This window comes from Podarcis gaigeae, assembly GCF_964106915.1.
Source record: "Podarcis gaigeae genome assembly, chromosome: 15".
Classification (NCBI taxonomy): domain Eukaryota; kingdom Metazoa; phylum Chordata; class Lepidosauria; order Squamata; family Lacertidae; genus Podarcis; species Podarcis gaigeae.
The window spans coordinates 43,118,709-43,144,042 of record NC_139692.1 but is presented as its reverse complement, the minus strand read 5'-3'; the positions used below and the strand labels follow the sequence as shown (position 1 = coordinate 43,144,042).

Sequence of the window (25,334 nt, the reverse complement as noted above, 5' to 3'; positions counted from 1 at the left end):
GATGAGCGCTGCAACCCCAGAGTCGTCCACGACTGGACCTAATGGTCAGGGGTCCCTTTACCTTTATCTAATCTCTTCTGACGTACCTGAAAGCAACTTCTTTTTAAGAATAAAATGATATACAGTGGTGCCTTGGTTTAAGAACAGCTTGTTTTATGAACAACTTGGATTAAGAATGCTGCAAACCTGGGAGTAGGTGTTTTTGGTTTGTGAACTTTGCCTTGGAAGCAGAACATGTTCCGCTTTCTGTTGAGTGTGTTCCATTTGTAAATTGAGTCCCCCGCTGCTGTGGGAAAGCATACCTTGGTTTCAGAACGCTTTGGTTTAAGAATGGACTTCCGGAACGGATTAAGTTCATAAACCGAGATACCGCTGTATTCTTCCCCACTGCTCCACGTAAAGACAGCAGTGCCCGGTCCCAGAATTTTAGGGAAGATAACCCCTGAGCCCTCTCCTGCAACCCTTGATCCAAGAGAAACTGGAATGTGCTCACCATGGTTCCTACGCCTCTTACAAAGTAGACCATAGTCCCGCAAAAGCTGATGCCGTAAGACAGTTGGTTCTTTTCCTTTCTCCGCAACAGTGTGGCTGCGCCTCTCCCCCACCCCTGGGAATCTCTGCAAGGGTAGCGCTGGTGTGCTCTTTTCGCTAGGAAAGGGCACAGCAAATGCCAGTCCTGGCCCTCCCTGATCCACTTGTAGAACCGTTTGTTGCTTTTGCTGCTGCTGCAAAACATTTCTGCTGATTGTGATGCAGCTGGCAATTTTGGGGGAAGAAACTGGGGGGAAACATACTGGCCTTTTGCCATATTGTTGTTTATTTTGTCTGCGACCTCATCCTCCCCTTTGCATCTCATGGCCTCAGCCTTCCTTCCTCGCCACCCAACAGAGACCTTCCTCTGCTGGCTCCAAGGCCTCGATTTCTGCCCTCTAAAAGTAACATTTAAACCACTATGATACCACCTTAAACAATCATGGCTCCCCCGCAAAGAATCCTGGGAACTGTAGTTTGTTAAGGAGTTGCTGAGAGGCCTCATATTCCCCTCCCCGAGCTACAATTCCCAGAGCGCTTCAAGCTAATCCCTCTTCTCAGGGTACTCTGGGAACCGTACCTCCCTGCTTGAAACCCTGGAGAGCTGCTGCCAGTCAGTGCAGGCAACACTGAGCTAGAAGGACCAAGCACCCGATGAAGGCAGCTCCTCCTTCACTGCCAACTCATAATGAAAAAGAGCAAATATCAGGGATGGAGGGGGTGTTACTGAAACTGCGAGCACAAGCACTGCCGGCTCATGGCTGAGGGAGGAGGCCAAATACTCTGGGTTTTGTTTGGGGATGTTGTGGTGTCTGGAAATGTGTGAGCAGATGTTCGCCAGAGGGGAAGCTGCCCCAGGGCCATTCTAGGACGCAAATGATGCATGGTGCGCCTGCCCCACACCCTTGTCTCGGAACATACCTGCTACGAGTTCTGCTGGTCCAGGGAATTCAGGTGTTTACTGCTGAGGGAAGGTGGGGCTCCTGTTTAGACTATTCAGGGAAGGGATGGGAGATGATTATTTTAGCCCCGTGTTCTGGTGCCAAGTGGTTTTCTCTGAGGACATGTCAAAAGCCCAATTTAAGCATCATTTTGCTGGAATCATCTCTCTGGGCAGCTCTCTCTGTGTGTGTCTTTCTCTGTCTCTCTCTGCCCAAAATGGCTGATACAGTGGTACCTTGGGTTACATATGTTTCAGGTTACATACGCTTCAGGTTACATACTCTGCTAACCCAGAAATAGTGCTTCAGGTTAAGAACTATGCTTCAGGATGAGAACAGAAATCGTGCTCCGGCGGCACAACAGCAGCAGGAGGCCCCATTAGCTAAAGTGGTGCTTCAGGTTAAGAACAGTTTCAGGTTAAGTACGGACCTCCGGAACGAATTAAGTACTTAACCAGAGGTACCACTGTATTACAAAGGTAGACAAGCTCTGCACATGCAGGTTCCATTGTTACCTGTTGTTGCCTCCAGTAGGCCTCTGCGCCATGAATTTGCCAAACCCTTAACAGAAATGATCTCAGCTAGCAACCTTCTCCACCGGGGTGAGCATATTCCGTACTTGTATGAAGAAGTTGTTTCCTAACTCAGGAGATTTGGGATGATGACTTAACTCTGTTGCAGGGGGTTGGACTAGATGACCCTCATGGTCCCTTCCAACTCCACATTCCTATGATTCCTTTGTTTTTGATGGGCCTACTCTGTGTATACCTCATTTTGATATCGCTCCCCCTTTTTAAAAAGTTTCAATCTATTTTATTTGTGGCTTTCTACTGGAAAGGATTATATTAATTGGCATAGCGTGGGCATAAAAAGACATTTGAAGTCAGCCCTGTTTATGGAAGTTTTTAATGTGTGATGCTTTATTGTGTTTTCAATATTTTGTAGGAAGCCACCCAGAATGGCTGGGGAAACAATTTGTTGTTGTTAAATCATCATCATCATCATTATTAGTATCCTGCCCAGCAACTTATCTGTGGTTTCTTTGCTGCCAATAAACCCACAATCGGAAACCTTGGTTTCTTTTAACTATTCCTTGGTGTTACACGTGCAAATCTTGTGTCTGTCCCTAACAATGGTGTTTTTTGGTCCAACCCAGAGGCTCACTATGCTTCTGCAGGAGCAGCAGGAAAGACAAAACAAACCTTGGAGAAACAAGCCACGGTTTGCTGGAGCGTCTGTGGGACAATCTGTGGCTTGTTAAACAAACCATGGTTTAGCATTGCGTGACTCTTTCTGCCAACATCTCCCCCTCTGTTCCCCTCACCTTATAAGAAAGCTTCAAATACTTGGGCAAAACTGCTCCAGCCCCTTGACCTGCATTTCCATGCCTTTATCTAACTTTCCCAGTTCTGCATCACCATCCTCGTTTTTTGTGTGTTTTTTTGGAGATGGGGAAATCTTATCTCCCCCAAAAAGATCTTGTCTCTGTAGACGGGGATTCTCCACTCTGGGTCTGATGAGCCACCTCTGCCTGGCAAGAAGTTTAAGGAAAGTTCACATGCTGGTTTACAACAGGATGTGACTACCATACCCAGGCCCTCCTGTTCTCTGTGAGTCAGGAGCTATTTGTCTGGGTCTACAAAAGAAACTTAATCTGATTTACTCCCCCTCCCCCAGAATCTTCCACCCCAGTGCTGAAACTCAGGCCTCAGGGCATGTGCAGAGTGCTTTGCCTGCAAAGCAAGCCAAGTGCGAACACGTTTCTTTTTTGGAAAAGCAAAGCGTTCTTGTGTGTCCGAAGCTTGTTTCGTACATCCTCTCTCAGCCAACAACCCTCCTGACAGCCCTGCAATGTAGAGCAGTGTTGCTGCTTTATTTATCTCCAACTAGTGAATGCAAGAGAAACCGGCCGGCAGCAGCAATGCGTCAGAATCCTAGTTGCTGGGGATTGCAAGTGGGGAAAATTGTTGTTGCGCTCAGGTCCTCAGGCCTCCCTTGGGGGCATCTGGTGGTGACTGCAAGGACCGGACTAGATGGGACCCCTTTGGGCCTGATCCAGGAGCCAGGCCCTTCTTCCGTTCTCAGGCGGCTCTTGTAAGCCAGCCAAGCTGCGTGTTGCCAGAGGGGTGGTGAAGGGAGAGGAGAAGAGAAGGGAAACTGGCCACTCCAGTGCCCCCTCACCAGCCTTATCTAGCCAGGCAGGGCAAGGGGGAGATTCCTTTCTATTCCTGGCCACAGAGAACGCTGGCAGAGCCGTTAATAAGGCCACCCATCTAAGGACATTTTAATAGGGTATGACTCCACACTGCCCTGGCCTCCAAAATTCTCTGCTCGGTAACCCAAGAAGAATTCGAGAGTTGAAACCGTGTGAGAGGAGATTCTGCTCAGAATAATTGCTACTTTGCTCCACATCTCTGTTTCCAGACCCAATTCAAGGTGCTGCTTTTAATCCGTATAGCAGGGGTGAGGGAGCCTCACGCCTGGGGGCCAGACCCTCTCTCTCTCTGGCCCCTGTGATACTCCCAAGGCTTCCCCGCCCCCACCAGCGCTGCTTCACTGCCTCCTTGAGTGTCTTTGCCTGGCTGGGATTGGGCCCTTGAACTCTGACCCTGCCTCTTCGCTTGGCTGGACGGAGGGTGGAGAGGGGCGGGCGAGTGCAGTCTAGTAGTAGGCTAGTAGAGTAGAAACTAGCCTACTCTACGAAAGTTAAAATTTACATGCATCTCGGGTGAGACAGACGGAGCAGATCTCTTGTGCCTTCTGCAGATCTGAAGGCCATCTAGGTTGGCAGACATGGAAGGAAACTCTCCTTCAAATGCTCGGGGCATGAGACACGGAGGGGAGGTTTGGTGCCAGGAGGTCTATTATCAAGACCAGACGGGATGCAACAGGGAAAGAGTGGGGCGGGAGGCAATGGATGTTTGTCCAGTTCTGGCTGCCACAGTTTAAAAAGGATGTTGACAAGCTTGGAGCATGTGCAGAGGAGGGCGACCAAGATGATGAAGGGCTTGGAAACCAAGCCTGATGAGGAATGGTTGAGGGAGCTGGGGATGTTTAGCCTGGAAAAGAGGAGACTGAGAGGAGGTATGAGAGCCATAATAATAATAATAATAATAATAATAATAATAATAATAATAATAATAATAATTTATTTATACCTCACCCATCTGGCTGGGTTTCTCCAGCCACTCTGGGCGGCTTCCAACAAAGTATTAAACTACAGTGGTCTGTTAAACATTAAAAGCTTCCCTAAACAGGGCTGCCTTCAGATCTCTTCTGAGAGTCAGGTAGTTGTTGTTCTCTTTGACATCTGGTGGGAGGGAGTTCCACAGGGTGGGTGCCACTGCCGAGAAGGCCCTCTGCCTGGTTCCCTGTAACTTGGGTTCTCGCAGTGAGGGAAGCGCCAGAAGGCCCTTGGCACTGGACCTCAGCGTCCAGGCAGAATGATAGGGGTGGAGACGCTCCTTCAGGTATACTGGACCGAGGCCATTTGGGGCTTTAAAGGTCAGCACCAACACTTTGAATTGTGCTCGGAAACGTCTCTGAAGGGCTGTTACATGGAGGATGTTTTCTCCTGCTCTGGAGGGTAGGACTCGAACCAATAGCTTCAAGTTGCAAGAAAGGAGATTCCAACTAACCATTCAGAAAAAGTTTCTGACAGTTCAGGGCTGTTTGATAGTGGAGCAGACTCTCTCAGAAGGCAGTGGACTTTCCTTCATTGGAGATTTTTAAGCAGAGGTTAGATGGCCATCTGCCATGGATGCTTAAGTTGAGATTCCTGCATTGCAAGGGATTGAGCTAGAGGGCCCTTGGAAAGTCTTACAGTTCTATGATTCTGTGACATTGCTGGGAGCAAGGGCAGAGGCACAGCCACCCCGGGCATCTGATACCAGGACTCTTCTTCCCACCCCCAGAGCTTCTCCATTGTTTCTGCTTAATCTAAAAGATTGCGAAGGAGGAGGAGGTCTGCGAATGGAATTTACAAGGTTGTGACTCGTAGGAGGCAGGAGGTCCACATGCCAGAACAAACCCTTTTCCCCATACCAGGATGGCTCAGCGGCAAACCACCACGGCTGTTGTGTCTGGCCTCGGCCTAACGTTTCCTGCCCAAACGGTGCCTTTATTATTATTATTATTATTAAAAGTTAAAGCACACTTTCCCCCCCCAGGCAGTTCCGCGAGCAGATATACTACTAGGTTCTTTTAAATCCACCTGGGTGTTGATGGTGAAGCAGAGAGAGATCAAGAGCTACTGAAAGAGGGGCAGTGTGGTATAGTGGGTAGAGTGCTGGACTAGGACCTAGGAGACCAGGGTTCAAATCCCCGCAGGGTTGTTGTGGGGCATTGAATGAGAAGAGGGAGAACCGTGCAGGCCACCTTGAGCTCCTTGGAGAAAAAGGCGGGGATATAAGTGTACGTAGTAGTAAATGAAAATAAAGATTGGTTTGCAGGGAGATGAGATGATGTTGACTATTTAATGAGCAAGCTGGGTTTCTCCTCCTTTGGAGGGTAGGACTCGAACACATGGCTTCAACTTGCAAGAAAGGAGATTCTGACTCAACATCAGGAAGAACTTTCTGACAGTAAGAGCCGTTCAATCGTGGGACAATCTCCTTCTCCTTCCTTGGAGGTTTATAAGCAGAGGTTGAATGGGCATCTGTCAAGGGTGCTTTAGTTGAGAGTCCTGCATTGCAGGGGGGTCATACTAGAGCCTACCAGCAGGTTGAAGTGGATGACCCTTGGGGTCCCTTCCAGCTCTATGATTCTATTCTATTGTGGCTTAGGGCCCTCGTATCTACAGGACCGCCTCTCCTGGTCTGCCCTGCAGAGGACCTTAAGGTCCATGAATAATCATAGTTTAGAGGTCCCAGGCCCTAAGGAAGTCAGATTATCCCCCACCAGGGCCAGGGCCTTCTCAGTGATGGCTCTGACCTGGTGGTGTGTTCTGTCCCATGAGACCAGGGGCCTGCAGGATTTAACCTCCTTCCGCAGGGCCTGTAAGACAGAGCTATTCCGCCTGGCTTTCAATTTGAACTTAGCCTGATATTTTATTCCCCTTCCTTCCCTCCCCCTCTCCTTTTTATGAAGATTACCCGCTCTGGTATCCCACAGCTAATTCTCCCCTGGCCTCCTCGCTGGCCCAAATAGGACTAATTTAGCCAGCTAGCCCTGGTGATGATCTAATGCTTATTGGATGGATTTCCCCCCTAAATTGTTTTTTGAATTCTGTATTTATTGTTATTTACGTTTTATACGGTATTTTATGCTGTTTTTTGTTGTATCAATTAAATGTTTTAAATTTGTTGTTAGCCGCCCTGAGCTTGGTTTTCTGAACTGGAAAGGGTGGGGTATAAATAAAAAATTATTATTATTATTATTCAATTGGCTATCATTTTGCAAACTCCCAAACAACAACCATCTTGAAGCGCCTTAGAGTCACCCACTTGTGACTGAATGTCCGTTCATTGTGGAAGAATTCCATACATCCAGGCAGGGGCTACCCCCCCCCCCCAAGGCTGCCAACCTATCCTCTGTTATCAGTGGTTCAAGGCAGTCTTTAAGAACTTCTTGCCTTCAGAGGAGTTGGCCTGTTGCCTCTCTGTGCAAGTTCCTGTTCCAGGCTTGCTAACATCCATTCAGGAGGCACATGCAGAGGAGAAAGTTGTTCAGGGGTGGTTGGAGACTCCTTGAAAAGTGTGTGTGGGGAGATTTATCATACTCTTCCAACCTGAAAGGACACCTTTTCGGTTATAAAAGCGAAGGGCCCCTCCAGTTTAAATCCAGGAGTGGGGATGGACGAAGTGTGGTTTGGCTGCCTGGCCCTGCTCTGCATTCTGGGTGACCTTCGGAGGTTGAAAGTGTGGCTTCGGCTGAGTGATTGCTCCCCCCCTCCCCCGGTCAAAGCAAAAGCCCCGTTAGGCTCTAATAAACTAGGGCATCCCCCAGCCCTCTTCCAATCAGCAATTTGTTAATGACATTTCATTGACAGGAGTGTTTGGCCAGAGGGTTAGGCCAGGGTGAAATCAATTTGTCTGTGGTTTAGGTGGCAGTGCCTGCGGAAAATAAAATGAAGTTGTGGAACAGCGCAGAAGATGTGGGGAGACGGGACGAGATGGGGAGACTCCATCCTCAATGTCAGCTTTCTGCAATAACCTTGTATTTTGTATCATTTATTTTCAAAGTTAACAACTTTTGATTTTTACGGGCTCATATTTCAAATAATACAGGGGCGAAGCCTTTGTTTTAATTAGAAGTTGACAGTCCGTTAATAATATTGGGCGTGCAAAATAACCCTTTCCTTCCAGGTAACATGTTGCTCTCCCAGGCCCTTCCAGTTCTATGATTCAATGTGTGTAAGTGAGCGAGAGACAAGAGTCCTGGGACTTTGAGCATCAGTCCCACTTTGCAGGAGGGTGCTTGATTCCCCCAAACCCGATCCCCTCATTCCTTTGGCCGGGGTGGGGTCTGATTCGTCGTCCACTCGGGGTTTTCCGCTGCAGTTTTTCCTCCACCGGAGCCGCGCTCCACTCTTACCGCCTCCCTAAACCGTAGCAACGCCTGATGTCTGTGGGTTCTGCCCCGTTGGAGGGGTGTGGATAATGATTAATCTCCTGGCGCGGAAGCTGCTTCCTTGACAGGTGAAGGAAAAAGAAAGGAAGAGAGACAGGTTTAACCTCCAACCCAGCCCGGCTAATTGTTTTTCTCGGGCAAGAATCAAAAACCCAAGACTTTGCCAGCAAGGCCTGGGTTTCCTAGAAAGGAGACTGACAGCGGTATTGCGAGGCAGGCGTGGGGAACCGGATCCATTCCTGCAGGCCAAATCCTTACCTGCACACCCCCCGCAGGCAGAGTTTGACAGGTGGCTGGTCCACCCACTTGTCCATTGCCTAATGTCAGGTGACACTCCCCCCCTTTTTTTTTGCACATGCAAGCAGAAAAGGTGGGTGTGTTTGCAACACTTCCCTAGTCTGCTGGTGATCTGCAGAAATCAGGTGTAGGGGAAGTGGACCTGGCTTAACCCAAACAATGGTGTGGGCCAAATGAGAAGGTCTGATGGGCTTAATCCAGCCCACAGGATGCAGGCTCCCCTCACCCCCAATTACCTTGGAGGCTGAAACGGGTTGTGCCAAGCTATTTCTTCCACCAAGCTGTCAGAGTGCAATATCAACTAGAGTTGCTGCCTGTGTATGTATTTTTATTTTTTTAATCACCCTACTTAAGAGTGATTAATATAACTAGATAGTGCTGTGGAGTGGCAGATTTCTAGAGCAGGGAGGGAGAGAGAGAGAGATCTGGGGTCCAAGCTCCATAGAGCCAGCTCTGAGCTTAAACCTTGCAGGGTTGTTCTTGGGATACGAAATGTAGATACATATATGCGAGAGAAATCCCTTGGCTTTATAGCTCACTGCTACTGGTAGAACACCTGCTTTGATTGTAGAAGTTCCCAGGTTCAATCCCCAGAATCTCCCAGTAAAACCCTTCTGGAACTCCTCTGAAGTTGCTGCCGGCCAGTGTGGACTGGGGAGCCACTGGCCCGGCACCCAAATGCTGGCCCTCAATACCTCTCTGTCTCTTCCTTGGCTGTACCAGTCCCTGGCCACGCTCTGCACCCTTCTTGGGAGCTCCTGCCCTGCTGGAGCGTGTCCTCGAATGCCCTGACTGGAGTGTGGCCCACCGCCCAAAGCTCAGACCCCCTTTCCCCCTGGTCCATCCCAACACCACGTAGGTTCTCCACAAAGAGGGTGATGCCCTTTGGCTGGAAAAGACTCCCCACCTCCCGTCTGGAGTGGACGAGTCTGAGCCAGGTGGGCCCTGGTGCGACATAGACTCAGATAATTGTAGAGTTGGAGGGGGGACCCACTAGGGTCATCTAGTCCAGCCCCCTGCAACGCAGGAATCTCAGCTAAAATATCCATGACGGATGGCATGGTCTGAAGCAGCCCTCTAGGTCCTGGTGTTTCTACAAAGGAGATTCCTGCTCGCTGGAGGCGACTGGTGAGTGAGTGGCTGTTTCACTAAACTGAATGAAAAAGCCTCAATCGTCTTAAAACTTAGTCCGGAGCAAGCAAGGCCTACCGGCTGTCCGTGCCCACAAAGCTCCCACATCCCTCCTTAAGGCCACGATCCTAAATTGTGGGGTAAAGCCCCATTGAAAACAGAGGGGCGGGATTTACTTCCGAGTCAATGTGCTTAGGAACACACAGTCTGTGAAATCTGCACCCCCAGGTGGGTTTTGCACTGATCTGGGCAGCTTAGATTTCGGGACCTTTTCTTTCCATGGAAATCCCCCTCCTGATCAGGCTCTCCCTTGACCGACCTGAATCGCACACAGCTGTGTGGGGCTTTGCCAGTGCAATGAGCCAACCAGCTAGCACGCTTTCTAGCTAACCAGCTAGAAATGAGCTGGTTGTTGAATGAGAGATTCAGAAGCAGCATGGAAAAGTGGGGAGAGGGGGAGCAGTTTGGGGGTTATTGCCATATCCTGCAGGGCCATTTCCAATAAGTTCTCCCCCAGAGGCAGTGAGCTTCTGAATACCAGTTGCTGGAAACCACAGGAAGGGAGAGCGTGGCTGTTGCACTTATATTCTGTTTTGGGGCTTCCCTTTTGGGGTATCTGGTTGGCCGCTGCAAGAACAGGATGCTGGATTAGATGTGTTCTGTCCTGCTCCAGCTGGCTCTGTGCTTAAGTGGACTGCCTCACGCCGGGATATCTTGGATTTCCCCCTTGCCTTGTGTTGTGTTCCCACTCAAGCGTTTCCTTGCATTTTATTGAGGGCTGGTTTGACAGGGGCCGTGACACGGTAGGAGAGCATCGGCTTTGCATGCAGAAGGTCTCAGATTTGGTCCCCACTGGCACCTCCGGGTGTTGCTGGGAGAGAGACCCTGCCAGAAGCCTTGGAGTGTTGCTGCCAGTCAGCACAGGCAGTACTGAGCTGGATGCACCCAATGGCCTGACTCTGTAGAAGGCAACTTCCTTTGTTACTGTTCCGTTCCTCCCTTTATTCAGAACCACGAGGACTGAAATCTTAACATTATTTTTGCAGAGAAGGGGCCGCAGCTCAGCGGTGTCCCAGCTCAGAAGGTCCAAGGTTCCATCCCCAACGAGCAGCTCTTGGTAGGGCGGGATTTGCATGCCGATTCCCACCAGCAGAAACCTTTCTCAAGGACTTGTGCAAGTGAGCTGCCCCCTCTGATCCCCCCACAACCCCCCTGCGCTCCCCCAAATTGGGGTGCTTGAGACAACCCAAGGAGAGGTTCTGTCTGGCGAGTCCTCCTGCTTGCCCTGGTGGAACAATTGTTTTAGCGTGACGTTGAGCTCCTTCCTTAGGGTCCAGTGTTTGGGGCAAACCAGTGTTTAGAGTTGCATCTCTGAGTTGCTGTCCTCATTCCAGCTTCCACCGGCTGCTTGGGGTGTCATTGCAAGCCATAACGTGGGGAGCTGTGAATTTCCGGGATTGAGGGACCTTCTGGGGCAGATCCCAGCATTCCAGGATTCTCCACCTCTTTTGCAATGTGGGGAAATGCTCAAGGACTTGAAAACAAAAGAGTTTCAAGCCGATGAAAACTCGCATGATGCTGTTAACATTTCTTTGGTCCCTCTAAGTGATTGACAGAAAATCATAACGCGGGCAAAAGAAAGTGCCTTTGTGACGAAAGGAACCTGCTTCCACCTTTTTGCAGTGGTGAGCACACACGTCTTTGCAGGCACCGCTCAGAATTTATTCATGTAGAAAAGTATTTCTAAACCGCCAACTCATTTAGAGAAAAGGTTGTCGCTTGGTAGTAGAATGCCTCCTTCGCATAGGAAGGTCCCAGGTTCAGTTCCTGGCTGCCAGACAGTGCTGAGCTGAGAGGGCAGCTTCCTGCCTTTTCCTGAGAAATGTGGTGATGTGCAGTGAAATCATTAAAACATCATTAAATAGTTAAATGCAGAGCAAATGGCCAATTTTGTCACTTTTGTAGTTTATGACAGAGCAAGGGCAGGGGTAGAATGCTCACTGGCTGCTTTGCAGGAGGGGGCGGAAAATGGGGGGGATGTAATGGAGTATCCTAAAAGGGGCATGGCTGGCTGGCACACTGCTGCTGCTGGTCCACATTATTTATATAATCTTCTACCTGTTTAATCTGGGATAACTTTTTGCTCAAGTAAATCTCTTCAGTCTAACCAGCTCAGAGCCTTGAAAGGAGTCCTTTTCCTTCTCTCTCCTCAGCAACATTTATTTATTTGAAGTCCACCAGGTCATGTGATCCTACCTGCCTCTCAAGGGTATTTATTTTTATTTTTATTTTTTGAGTAAAGATTTGGAGCCTTTGCAGATAAGAGCCAGGCAATTACTGGCAATTCTTATCTGGCAACAATGGCATTAACCTCAGTAAGGTTTTTACCCAGCTGGAGAAATCTCTCTCTCTCCTCCCAGCCTGCCCTACCATCCTCAGGCATCCAGGCACCACTGTCAGCACCCCCAGCAACCCAAGCAGCATTCCTTCCTGGGGTAGGGCCCCCACCTCCCTTGTTTGCAGCTTCCTTGTGGAAGAATATCTTCCCTGTGCAGTACAGTCACCTATACCGTGATCTCTACCACACATCACAATAAAGCCTCCATGTTCCGAGGCAGTATACCTCTGAATTCCAGGCACCGGCAGATGAATAACAGAACTGAGATTTTATGCTTTGTTGTGGGTGGGTGGGTGTTGGCCGCCCCTGTTGGAAACAGGAGATGTGGTCTAAATGGACCTTTTTTTCTTCTGATCCAAGAGGGCTTTCCAGGTCAGAGACATATCTGCACAAAACCATGGGGTGGCGGGGAAGTTAGAGCATTGCGTCATTGTCTTCAGAATCTTGGCTTTCTCTTCAAAGAGGAAATGGAGCCGGGGCAAGTTTCTAGTCCTCAGGAGCTTCAAAGAAATGCTAGAAAGGGTGGGGCAGTAGTGCCACAAACAGTGAAACCTTCAGAGGCTGATTCAGATTTCCAGGGAACAAGGAGCACAGCTGCTGTGACAAGTTTATCTCTTTCCGGATGAAGCTCAGAAAGAGAGGAGTTGTGATTTTTATAATTTACTCAGGTTTCTGATACGCAATTTGCTCTTACAAAGGTCAGTGGCGGCCACATATTGTGCTGGCTTCGAAAAGGAGGTTAGCTCGTTCCATGGATGGTAAGGCAACAAAGCAGAACGGCTGTATTTTCCCTCCACCGTCGGAGGCACTTGGCAGCATCTGGTTGGCCACTGTGAGAACCATTTACATCACCACACTGCCCTCACTCTCCATTAGGCCTCACTTGCCATCAGTGATGGCAACATGTAGCCCTAGCTGGCTTGGTTACAATGAGGCCAGGATGCTGGCCTGGATGGGGCCCCCTTGGGCCTGATTCAGTGGCCAGGCTCTTCTGGCGTCCATTTATATCTCGCTGCCCTCGCTTTCCATTTGACTTCACTTGCCGCCAGTGATGACGGGTTGCAGCTGAATCCGGTTAGCCACTGTGAGAGCTGGATGCTGGGCCTCCTTTGGCCTGATTCAGCAGCCAGGCTCTCTTCCGATGTTCTTGCATTCAGGTTCCAGCCTGTCGGATCAGCGGCGAGGCCCAGAGGGCAGGCATCTCTGGAGGCCGTAGGAATGAGAGATCTGGAGGGGGCGATACCAATTGCAAACACAAACCGGCCCAGCGACTGCACAGAAAGAGAGAGAGAGTTGGTTCCGTCTGCTCCCGCCTGGGAGCGTTCTTCATACCTGCCTGGGGAGACGGCAGGCCCAGGGCAGCAAGATTAGCCACATCGCCCGGGTGTTGCCTCTCTGACTCACCCCTCTGCAAACAGACGCACGGCTCCAGGCAACGGTACAGTGGCTTCTCATGGCTGGAGTGTCTCTTCGGCACGCAAAGTCCGAGGCCACCTGGCGGCTCCCTCCCCTCGGAGCTGGCGCCGCCCGGAGGTTGAGAAGGCCGAGCCAAGCGGTAAAGTCTAGGAGATAATGGCCCCTCTGCCTTATAATTTTTCACGTGGTGGATAGTTAAACTATGAAACTCCCCGCCACAAGAGGCAGTGACGCAGTGACGGCCACCAGCCGAGATGGCTTTATTATTATTTAGTATTTATTCGATTTATATACCACCCTTTATCAAAAGATCCCGGTGCGGTGTACGATAGTAAAAACATTTTGTGGAGCGTAATAATAAAAACAAAGCATGATAATAGACAGCATATCTGTTCTGCAGGCATCTCCCGCTTCCACACAACCCCCCCCCCCCCGCTGGACTCTTCTCTGTCCAGCAAGCCTATGATCTCAGTGGAAACTGCTGTTGCATCTTTGCCGAAAACGCTCCTATCTGCCTCCCCTCCCCACCACAAATACTGCCTCGGTCTTCGATAAGTCTGTTATTTGTTCCTCCCTGCCTTTCCGTTTCTGGCTTTCTCTTCTTCTTATTTCCTCTCTTTGTTCTCGCCATTCTGCCTCTCTTCACTTCTTGCTTTTTGCCCTGGTCCCCCCGCTTTCTGGAAATACGCTCCCAAGCCCATAGCTGAGCAAGGAGGGGTCGATTTGTGCTCCTTGGGGTTGGCGGTCCTTGCAACGTCCCTCTTTTTGTGGGTGGGCTGAGTCCCTCCCCTCGCTAGCCCTTCATAAATTGTTCAGTTCAGCTCCACAGTAACCGACCAGAGCGCAAGGCATCCATCAGCATCGACGAACTGTGGAACTCCCTCTCACAGGAACCAGCTATGGCCACCAACTTGGGTAGCTTTAAAAGAGGATTAGAGAGATGCCCCACACCTGTTACGACCTTGTGAAAAGCATTCCCTGTTGTCCATTCACAGTGTTTAGCACTGCTATGGGGAGGGTCGAATCAGCTAATATGGGTTTTTCTCCATTTCTTATTCCCTCCCCCCATCTTTCAAGCCACTTCTCCCCATTTCTTTCTCAGTTTACATGGCTCTCTTTTACATCCTCGTGAAATGTCACCCATGCTACTGCCCGGATTTCTCCCTGTTGTTGTTGTTTAGTTGTTTAGTCGTGTCCGACTCTTCGTGACCCCCTGGACCAGAGCACGCCAGGCACTCTTGTCTTCCACTGCCTCCCGCAGTTTGGTCAAACTCATGCTGGTAGCTTCGAGAACACTGTCCCACCATCTCGTCCTCTGTCGTCCCCTTCTCCTTGTGCCCTCCATCTTTCCCAACATCCGGGTCTTTTCCAGGGAGTCTTCTCTTCTCATGAGATGGCCAAAGTATTGGAGCCTCAGCTTCACGATCTGTCCTTCCAGTGAGCACTCGGGGCTGATTTCCTTCAGAATGGTTTGATCTTCTTGCAGTCCATGGGACTCTCAAGAGTCTCCTCCAGCACCATAATTCAAAAGCATCTATTCTCCGGCGATCAGCCTTCTTTATGGTCCAGCTCTCACTTCCATACATCACGACTGGGAAAACCAGAGCTTTAACTATACGGACCTTTGTTGGCAAGGTGATGTCTCTGCTTTTTAAGATGCTGTCTAGGATTTCTCCTAGCAGGCACCCTGGGCACCTGATGGGATCCATTTTTAAAAGCATTTTTGCCCATAGATGCATTTCCCCCTAACACAAACATCCATGGAGCCAGTGTGGTTTAGTGGTTAAGAGCGGTAGTCTCGTAATCTGGGGAACCGGGTTCGCTTCCACGCTCCTCCACCTGCAGCTGCTGGGTGACCTTGGGCCAGTCACACTTCTTTGAAGTCTCTCACCTCACAGAGTGTTTGTTGTGGGGGAGGAAGGGAAAGGAGAATGTTAGCCGCTTTGAGACTCCTTAAAAGGGAGTGAAAGGCGGGATATCAAATCCAAACTCTTCTTCTTCTTCTTCTTCTTCTTCTTCATGGATTCATTTCTGGGCTGGAGAGCTGTGTCGAAAGAGAGCTGTGTCTTGGTTTGCATCTTGTTTCGGGAAGCGCCGTTTAGACAGGCTCAGGTTTAAATGCAGACCGAACCAAATTGTACACATCCGGTTATGTGGGGGTTTTGACAGCCACCCCTCCTCCTTGCACTATTGTCGCTGTATATTGGGCTGCTCCCTGCTCTGTGCCCAATTTGCTGTGCGTTCCCCTGGGAAACAAGAGAATTGCAGGGTTGTGAGGGCTCCCCAAGAGCCATCCAGTCTAACCCCCTGAAATGCAGGCGTCCCAGCTGAAGCATCCCTGACAGAGGGCCATCCAACCTCTGCTTGCAAACCTCCAAGAAAGGCGATTCCACCACCATCCAGGGGAGTCCGTTCCTCCATTGAAGGGCTCTTTCCAATGGCTTTAAGTTACAAGAAATGAGATTCCAACTAAATAGTCAGTAAGGGTTGTTTGACAGTGGAACAGCCTCCCTCAGGAGGTTGTGGACTCTCCTTCCCTGGAGGTTTTTATTTTTATATATATATATAATTTTTTATTAGTTTTTTAACATACCATTTTCAACTGTAATTAAACATACTTTTACATCTTACTCAATTTTTTTACTTCCATCAGTCCTGTCTGAAAATTCTCCAATCTAATCTCTTAGTATGCATTTCTTACTTTCCCTATTACAGTGGTACCTCAGGTTAAGTACTTAATTCGTTCCGGAGGTCCGTTCTTAACCTGAAACTGTTCTTAACCTGAAGCACCACTTTAGCTAATGGGGCCTCCTGCTGCTGCCGTGCCGCCAGAGCACGATTTCTGTTCTTATCCTGAAGCAAAGTTCTTAACCCAAGGTACTATTTCTGGGTTAGCGGAGTCTGTAACCTGAAGCGTATGTAACCTAAAGCGTATGTAACCCGAGGACCACTGTACATTTAAAACACACGACTGATATCTCTATCTTTATCTACTTTGTAATACTTCATATATTTCTCCTTACAAAACTTCTTGTAGTCCTACTAGTGTAATTTGTTGGTTACAATTGCTCTTCAAATAATTCATATACTTCTTCCAATCTTCTGTAAATCTCTGGTCCCGCAGGTTTCGAATCCTTCCTGTCGTTTTGTCCAATTCTCCATAGTCCATTAATTTTGTCTGCTGTTCTTCTTTCGTTGGAATTTCTTCTTGCTTCCACTTCTGAGCTAACAATACTCTTGCCTCCGTGGAGGTTTTTAACCAGCGTTTGGATGGTCATCTGTCTTGGGTGCTTTAGCTGAGAGTCCTGCATTGCAGGGGGTTAGAATGGATGACCTTTGGGGGTCCCTTCCAACTCTCATGATTCTGTGATTCCTACCTGGAGATGTCTTCTGCATGCAAATCTGGGGCTCTCCCACTGTAGGATCAGACAGGGGGTGGTGAATAACAGGTTGAAGGATAGATGACCAGCACACACAAACACACACACACAGACTCAGAATTCAGGGGGCTGGGAGAAAGGAGGGGGCTATTTTGCACCAGAAGGAGGCACAGAACAGCTCTGTGTTGCCTTACAGGCATAATGGAAGGCCAAAGACAAAGGGCTCAGTGTTTTTTTGCAGAGGGCGGGGGAAGGAAGGAGATAGTGCAGGCATTCTTTGGCTGTGGAGCCAACAGCTGCCCCCGCCCCTTACACCCCCGGCTGCATTTCAGCATCTGCAGCTGCAGGGATCTGGGACTCGGTGGTTGCAGCCGGTATAAGCCGCCTCCACCACTGCCTTTCTGAGCGCTGGCCATAGATGCAACCACCACCGCTTCTGACAAGAAACCACAAGAGGGGAGAACTGCTCTTGCGCTCAGATCCTGCTTCCCGGTCTCTCATCCTGCAGACTCGTCTTATATTCTAACGTAGAACGTGGTGCTTGTTGGCAGGATTCCCTGTCAGGGCTTTTGAATTCTTGAACCACGCTTTGTAACTTTTGCTTGTCAATGATGGAGGGGAGGCGCCCCCTGCAAGTCTACGTGGGGCTGCCCTTGAAGCTGACCCAGAAACTCCAGCGGGTGCAGAATGCCGTGGTGAGGCTCCTAATGGGGTCCTTGCCACGGGATCACATTCATCCAGTGCTTTACCAGCTGCACTGGCTCCCGGTGGAGTACAAGGTCAGGTTTAAGGTGCTGATTTTGACCTTTAAAGCCCTATGCGGCCTAGGACCCACATACCTACAGGACTGCCTCTTCTGATATTCCCCACAGAGGACCTTAAGGTCCACAAATGACAACACCTTGGAGGTCCCAAGTCGCAAGGTGGTTAGATTGGTCTCAACTAGGGCCAGGGCCTTTTCAGCACTGGCCCCGACTTGGTGGAATGCTCTGTCACAAGAGACTAGGGCCCTGCGGGACTTGAGATCTTTCCCCAGGGCCTGCAAGACAGAGCTGTTCCGCCTGGCCTTTGGTTTGGACTCAGTCTGACCCTTATGTTTTCCCTCCCCTTATGGTTTTGATCTATGAGCTACTATTAAGATGAGGCTGCATTTTAAATGATATTTTAGCCTGTATTTTAAATTGTGTGGGGGTTTTTTGTAATTTTACTGGTGTTAGCCGCCCTGAACCTGGCTCTGGCCGGGGAGGGTGGGGTATAAAAAAAATATTATTATTATTACTTTTTGGGGAGCTTTACAGCTCAGTTTTGCATGCAGAAGGAGCCGGTGGCATTTCCAGACAGGACCAGAGACGTTGTTGTCGTCCCCCCAACTAGAAACCCTGAAGAGCTGCTGCCTGTCCACGTTGACAACACTGAGCTAGATAGACACAGTGGTCTGACAATACAAGCCAGCTTTCTGCTGAAACTGGCTGCTTATCCCAGACCATGAGGACTAGAAACTTGACTTGTTTTCCAGGAAAAGGGCTGCAGCTCAGAGTTCCAGGTTCAGTCCCTGTTGCCTCTCAGCTGTACCAAAGACTCCCTGGCAATCCGCTGCCAGTCAGTGCAGGCATCCCTGTGCTCAAGGGACCCACAGTCTGACTTGGAATAAGGCATCCTAACAATACTGTAGCCAGTATTGGTTTGATTCCATTTACTTTTGGAACGACTGCAGCCGTGCCCCCGCTGCCAAAAACAACCCCATGACACCAGTCCTTAAACTTGGCCTGGGACGTTGGGGTGGCCAAGTTGGCAGGCCCGTTAGCGAAGGAAGGGTCTTGAACCCAGTTCCGTTTCCCAGTTCCCCCAGTTGCATCTCCCCCCCACTTCCCCTTCGTTCCCCATGTGGAGTTTGGCAACTGACCGGGACCCTCACCAGAGCCACAAACGGGAACGGATGACTCAGGCCGATGAACAAACGTCCCTGGGGGTTTGGGCAAAGCCAGATTTCCTCCTGGCCCCATCAAATACAGCAGAAGGAAGCTGGGGGCCTTCAAGAGGGAGCGACTGGCCTGGAGCAGGTTGGGCAGAAGTTTCCCCGGATGAGGTCATGGAGGGCCGGCTGGTTGGAGCTGGACCCCTGGATCTGCCGCCAAGCCGTTCTGCTCCCCTTTGCCAAGCCAGGAATTCCTTTGCCACCTCCAGGCTGAAAGGCGGTGCTCTGTGTTCTTGGCTGGTTTTTTATTTGTTTGGGAAAAGCCAGGTGCAGGCAGCCGCCTAATTAATGCAAGGAGGAAAACAGCTCTCTCTCGTTTGCTCTCTGTCATTGTTTGCTTATTTATTTACACACACACATATTCCCCCCCCCTTTTTTTTACATTTCAGCAATGTATGCAAAACGCATCCTAAAACACTGCTCCTTGAAATCAGAAGGGGGTGAGGAGAAGGAATAGAAGCCTGAACAGGAAATCTCTTAGGTTTCATAGAATTGTAGTGTTGGCAGGGGACTCCTAGCGGTCATCTAGCCCAACCCCCGTGCGATGCAGATGGCGCTTGTTGTCCCCTTTCTGCATTTGTGTGTGTGTGTGTGTGTAGAGAAAGAGAAACATGGAATCATAGAGTTGGAAGGCACCCCAGCAGTCATCTAGTCCAACTCTCCGCAATATAATCATCATAGCTAGAGAGCCCTTGACAGTGATTCAACAACAACAACAACAACAACAATAATAATTTATACCCCACCCATCTGGCTGGGCTTCCCCAGCCACTCTGGGCAGTTTCCAACAAAATATTAAAATACCGTCAAACATTAAAAGCTTCCCTAAACAGGGCTGCCTTCAGATGTCTTCTAAAAGTCTGGTAGTTGTTGTTCTCATGACATCTGATGGGAGGGTGTTCCACAGGGCAGGTGCCACTACTGAAAAGGCCCTCTGCCTGGTTCCCTGTAACTTGGCTTCTCGCAATGAAGGAACCGCCAGAAAGCCTTCGGCACTGGACCTCATTGTCTGGGGAGAACAATGGGGGTGGAGACGCTACTTCAGATATACTGGACAGAGGCCGTTTAGGGCTTTAAAGGTCAGCACCAACACTTTGAATTGTGCTCGGAAACGTACTGGGAGCCAGTATAGGTCTTTCAAGACCGGTGTTATGTGGCCTTGGCAGCCGCCCCCAGTCACCAGTCTAGCTGCCGCACTCTGCATTAGTTGCAGTTTCCAGGTCACCTTCAAAGGTAGCCCCACGTAGAACACATTGCAGTAGTCCAAGCAGGAGATAACCAGAGCATGTACCACTCTGGCGAGTGAAATAAGGTTTGAGACTTTTTAGTCCAGAGAGAAAGTGAGCAAGAGGCGACATATTTAAACTTCTGGCACTTGCTCCCCCAGAAGGCAGGGGTGGCCACCATCTTGGGTGGTTTCAAAAGAGGACGGGGCCAAGTCACGGAGAAGGAAAGGGCTATTGATGGCTGGCAGCCAGAATGGCCATCAGAGACAGCATCACTTCTGAATCTCTGTTGCTGGAGGTGAGAGCCTCTTGTGCTCGGATCCTGCTTGCAGGTTCCCCAGAAGACAGGCATTGGGCTTGGCCACTGTGAAAACACAGTGCTGGACTTAGATGGGCTACTGGCCTGATCCAGCAGGCTTTTCCTGCGCTCTTAGAACAGTGTACTCTTCAAGAGCGCTCTCTATAAAATATAAACTCTCCCCCTCTTTTTGCTGGGGATTTTCGGGAAGGTGGCAACGGTGGCAGAATCGAGTGCGTGCCCGTCCCAGTCGATTCTCGAGCTTTTCAGAGCTGGGGGGCACCTTGTTGGGGAACTGCCCGGGAGGCTCCCTCTCTGTTTCCTTTTGGCCGGATCTTTCCCTCCTCCCCGCAGTTTCTGGCAAGAGAGCGCAGCTCGCGATCTCTCCGGGTCGCAGCCTGCCCTTGCATTCCACGCAGGGTGCCTGGGGCCTTTCCGCCAGCGAGAGGCGGGCAGGCTCCCTCTGAAGGTCATCTCTGGGGGGGAGGGAAATGGCACCCGCCTCAAACGGAGCTTTTGTTCCACCAGGCTTCGCTCCCCCAGTGGAAACGTTGGCCCGCTGCCGCCCCCCCCCGCCCCGCCCCGCCCCGAGAGTTCGCGCTCACAATTGCTGTAGTGAGCAGGTGGAGGTTGGGGCGAGAGCCAGGGAAGGGAGTAGGTGAGGGCAAGTCAGTAGATAAAACTATGCCCAGACGGAGATACCAAAAAGTGTTTCTCCCTCTCTCGTAAAAGTAGAACTCATATTCCAGTGCATAGTGAAACTATGGAACTCCCTGCCACAGGAAGCAGTGGGGGTCCCCAACTTGGATGGCTTTAAGAGAATAAGTACTTGTGGGCATACAAAGAAGCTGATTGCTGGGATATTCAGGGCAGAGGGAATGGTTTTGTTGTTTTTATATTACATTTGCATGCCACCTTGTACTTCCATCGAGCTCAAGGTGGTGTATGTACATGGTTCTCCTCTTGCCCCTTTTCACCCTCGCAACAACCCTGTGTGGTAGGTTAGGCTAAGAGATGGTGACTGGCCCCAGGTCACCCACGGAGCTTCATGGTCGAGAGGGGATTTGAACGCTGGTCTCCCCGGTACAGTGCTTTAACCACACCGGCTGCACTAAAGTCATTCTGCACCTAGTGTGTAGTTAAACTGTGGAACTCCCTCCCACTGGAGGCAGTGATGGCCTTTAAAAGAGGGCAAGACAAATTCACGGAGGAGGAGAGGGCTATCGATGGCTACTAGCCATGGTGTCTGTGCTCTGCCATCACTATTGGAGGCAGCAATGCTTCAGAATCCCAGTTGCCGGAAACTGCAGGGGGGAGGGTGCAGCCCTGTGTTCGAATCCTGATTGCTGATTTCCCATCAAGCCCTTATGCTCCAGGCGTTAACTGCCTTTTTCTTCCTGCTCTCCCAGGTTCCATCCCGTCGGCGAAGCGCACTGGGATCCCAGCCCCGCGGGAGCTGTCGACTACCCCGGGCAGAGACAAGGCGGCCCTGAGACCCAGGAAGGCTCAGCCCAGCCCCACTTCCTCCGGGGCGCCGACGCCCACCAAGCACTCACGCCCGGCCCCCAAGTGCAAGAATGAGGGGGATGCCGGCGATAAGGCCACGCTGGAGTCGCAGGTCAAGGAGCTGCTGGCCGAGGCCAAGGCGAAGGACTCGGAGATCACCAAGCTGCGGAGCGAGCTGAAGAAGCACCAGGACCGGGAATGGGTGCACTGCGAGCTGGACCACCCCGCAGGGGTGTCGCCAGCCGAGGCGGAGCCCCTGGTCCGCACCCTCCAGGACCAGAACCGGGCTTTCCAGAGGGAGCTGCTGAGCCTTGGGGAGGAAAACCGCCTCTTGAGAGAGAAACTCAGCCGCCTGGAGCAGTCGCCACTGTCAGACACCCTGAGCAGCAGCGGGGGCTGCGGAAGCAGCCTGGCCACCCCCACCACGCAGGAGTCGAGCTTCGGCAGCCCCACGCAGCCCCCCGGGAACCCCCGGGCCAACGGGGCCACAGCCTCCCTGCGGAACTCGGGGTCGTCCAGCAGCGACGTCACCAAGGCGTCCCTGTCCCCAGACGCCTCGGACTTCGAGCACATCGCGGAGGTGCCCTCCAGGCCCCCGTCGTCGGGGAGCCACCCCTCCCAGGCCCCGCAGGACTCCCCCGCCGGGAGCTCCCCCAACAACGCCAGCGACCTCTCGGTGGCCTCGTTGACGGAGCGGATCCAGAGGATGGAAGAGAACCACCACTGCACGGCCGAGGAGCTGCAGGCCACGCTCCAGGAGCTCTCCGACCAGCAGCAGGTTGTGCAGGAGCTGACGGCCGAGAACGAGCGGCTGGCCGAGGAGAAGGCCCTGCTGGAGGGCTCCTTCCGGCAGCACCGCGAGAGAGCCGAGCAGCTTGGCCAGGAGAACGAGAAGCTGGCTGCCCTCCTGCAGGAGCGGCCGGCCAGCGACGATGGCAAGGCCAAGACCATCCAGGAGCTGGAGCAGCGGTGCGGGGAGCTGCAGGAGAAGGCCCAGTTTGAGCGGGAGAAGCTGCTCAACATCCAGCAGCAGCTGACCAGCAGTTTGCGCGGCCTGGAGAGGGAGCACCAGGAAGCCCAGGCGGCCACCCGGGGCCTGCGGGAGGAGATCGAGCGGCTGGGAGGCCTGCTGGAGGCGGAGAGGCAGGGCGCAGCCGGCCTGGCCAGGGCCCTGGAGGACTGCAAGGTGGCCCTGGAGGGGCTGAGGATTGAAAACGGCTCGCTCCGGGCCCAGCTGGACAGCGCCAAGCAAAAGGCTGCGGACATGGACACCGTTGGGCGGGGTGGGGACCCTGGCGCCATGCAGGAGATGCTGAAGGGAGCCCGCGGGGAGAGGGACCAGCTGGAGCTGGCCTGCACGGAGCTCAGGCAGGAGCTGCTGAAGGCGCACAGCGAGGTCAAGACCCTGCAAGGGCAGCTGGCCAAGGTAAGGATTGCTGGGGAGTGGGGAGAGCTCAGCGGAGCCTCCAGATGCAGGGGCAGTCTATCCCTAAATGTCGGCTGCTGCGGAGCAATGCCAGGGCTGCTTCCCAGAGGCTTCTGGCTGGCCGTTGTGAGAGACCTAGTAAACCTGCCGGGCTTTTCTTGCGTTGGGTCGGTGCCCTGGCTGTTGCACTCAAAGGTTGGTGGTTTGAGCCCACCCAGGGATGTTGATGTGGGCAGGATTCCTGCATTGCAGGCGGGTTGGTCTAGATGACTCTCGGGTCCCTTCCAGCTCTGTGAGTCCATATGGTTTATCTACATGCTGCCTTAACCCCAAGGCTCACAAAGCCAGTGAGCAGCATTCATATGCAAGAATGCAAATGAAATATACAATAAAAGCACAATATTTACAGCCATCAAAACAAAATTTTAGAAGCATCAAAATCTTGTAATCAGATAAGGTTTTCCTAGGCACCGTGCCCTGGAGGGTCACAGAAACCTTCCTTTCTAAGTTGCTTCTTTGCAGGAGTGAAGAAGTCGACTGAATCACCTTTTTGGTGTTCCTTCCCTCGGACCCTGTTAGATGTTAGTCCAGACCACTCAGCATACTGGCTTTCATAGCTCATGTGCATAGAGATTTCTGCTCTCTCAGAGGGCCTAGATCTGTTGCTTTCTGGAGTTTTTCTCGGCTACGTAGCTGGACCCCATTTTCTCTTAGCAGATTTGCACCGTTTGCAAGAGGTCAGCTTCGCTGATGCTAACAGGGAAAGGAAGGAGGACTCTGGCTCCCTGCTCCCTGAATACTCAAAGTACTGGACAGCGCGTGCAGTTTGGTCCCTCTTGCCCTGTATTATATACTTGTGAGTCAGTTTCCGCACAGGGCATTTGCTGTGAAGTAGCCACGCTCTGTTCTCTCCCTCTTTGTGGAACCATGAGCAAAACGGCTCTGTTTGGTTTCTCCCTTTCCCCCTGGCAGCTGGTAAAATCTTCAGTTAAATAGAGTAATAGAATCGTAGAGTTGGAAGGTACCCAAGGATCATCTAGTCCAACCCTCTGCAATGCAGGACTATTTTGCCCAACATGGGGCTTGAACCGACAGCCCTAAGATTAAGAGCTTCATGCCCAACAAGATGCCTGTGGGAAGCCCCTCTGCCCTCCTGCGGTTTCCAGCTACTGATATTGCAGACTGCCTGATTATGGAGGCAGAGCCAAGCCCTTAACCTCCATGAATTCACCCCCTCCTCTCTTAATGCCATCCAAGCTGGTCGCCATCACTGCCTCCTGTGGGAGGGAGTTCCACAGTCCAACGGCACCCAGAGAGCCATGAGTTAGCCACTCCTGGTACAAACAAGATGGACACAGGCCAACCAGCAATCTGATTGAGTCCGATGCCTCTCCTGTACATCCAAAATCCGGGCAACACACATTAACAACCTCCCTTCCCTGCAGAACTGCATCCATTTGGACATTTAGCTGAATGACCCTTTTCACCGCAATTGCAGCAATTTCCTCTTTCCTGGTCCAGCCCTTCAGCACTTTCCCCCCCTCCTGTCCCAGACAGATGGACCTCATTAGCAGCTTGGTGGTTTTTTTTTTTTTCGAGAGAGACCAGGTGCTCTCGCTGTGCTCAAGGAAAGGGGGGAAACACAATGGATGAGTGCATGTTAATTCTCTTGGCGAGTCTCGCACTCGTAACCCAAGCCTGCAATTAGCCTTCGCTGCTGCCCTGCTTGGAAACCCCAACTCCCACAGTTAGGGAGCGGCCCGTGGGAAGAACTTTTGCCGGGATGGGGGGAGCCAGGATACCCTGCCAAAAGTCACCACCTGATTTATAGAGAAGTGGAAACTCTAGGTGTGTTTTTGGCCGAGGTTGGCGATGACCGTAGCAAGTGGGAAGGAGTGGGATGGAAATCTGCAGAGAAGCTGATGCCTATTTAAAAATCGTTTTTAACTGGGGTTTTACTGCCGAAATATATTTTTTAAAAAAAACACACCAGACATCCTAAGTTTCATCCTTTCCTTCCACTTAGATTTGGCATTGTCACCACCTACATTCTCCTCAGAGTTGAAACTGGTGGACCCATTGACTTCGCTCTATAAGACGCACCAGACCACAAGATGCACCTAGTTTTTGGAGGAGGAAAACAAGAAAAAAAAACATTCTGAATCTCAGAAGCCAGAACAGCAAGAGGGATCGCTGTGCAGCGAAAGCAGAAATCCCTCTTCCTGTTCTGGCTTGTGGG

The 25,334-nt window shown here is 51.1% G+C and overlaps 1 protein-coding gene across 4 annotated transcripts in view; it reads left to right on the top strand.

Moving 5' to 3' along the window:
- The window catches only part of SPECC1 (sperm antigen with calponin homology and coiled-coil domains 1), a 105,196-nt gene that overhangs the window by 35,034 nt on the left and 44,828 nt on the right, over positions 1-25,334 (top strand). For all 4 annotated transcript variants that reach the window (XR_014558461.1, XM_083715027.1, XM_083715029.1 and 1 more), the window contains one exon: positions 21,573-23,095. Coding sequence is in view for 3 of the 4 variants with exons in the window: in XM_083715027.1 (XP_083571153.1) it covers positions 21,573-23,095 (1,523 nt within the window). In the remaining variant the exon portion in view is untranslated. The remainder of the gene's footprint in view (positions 1-21,572; positions 23,096-25,334) is intronic.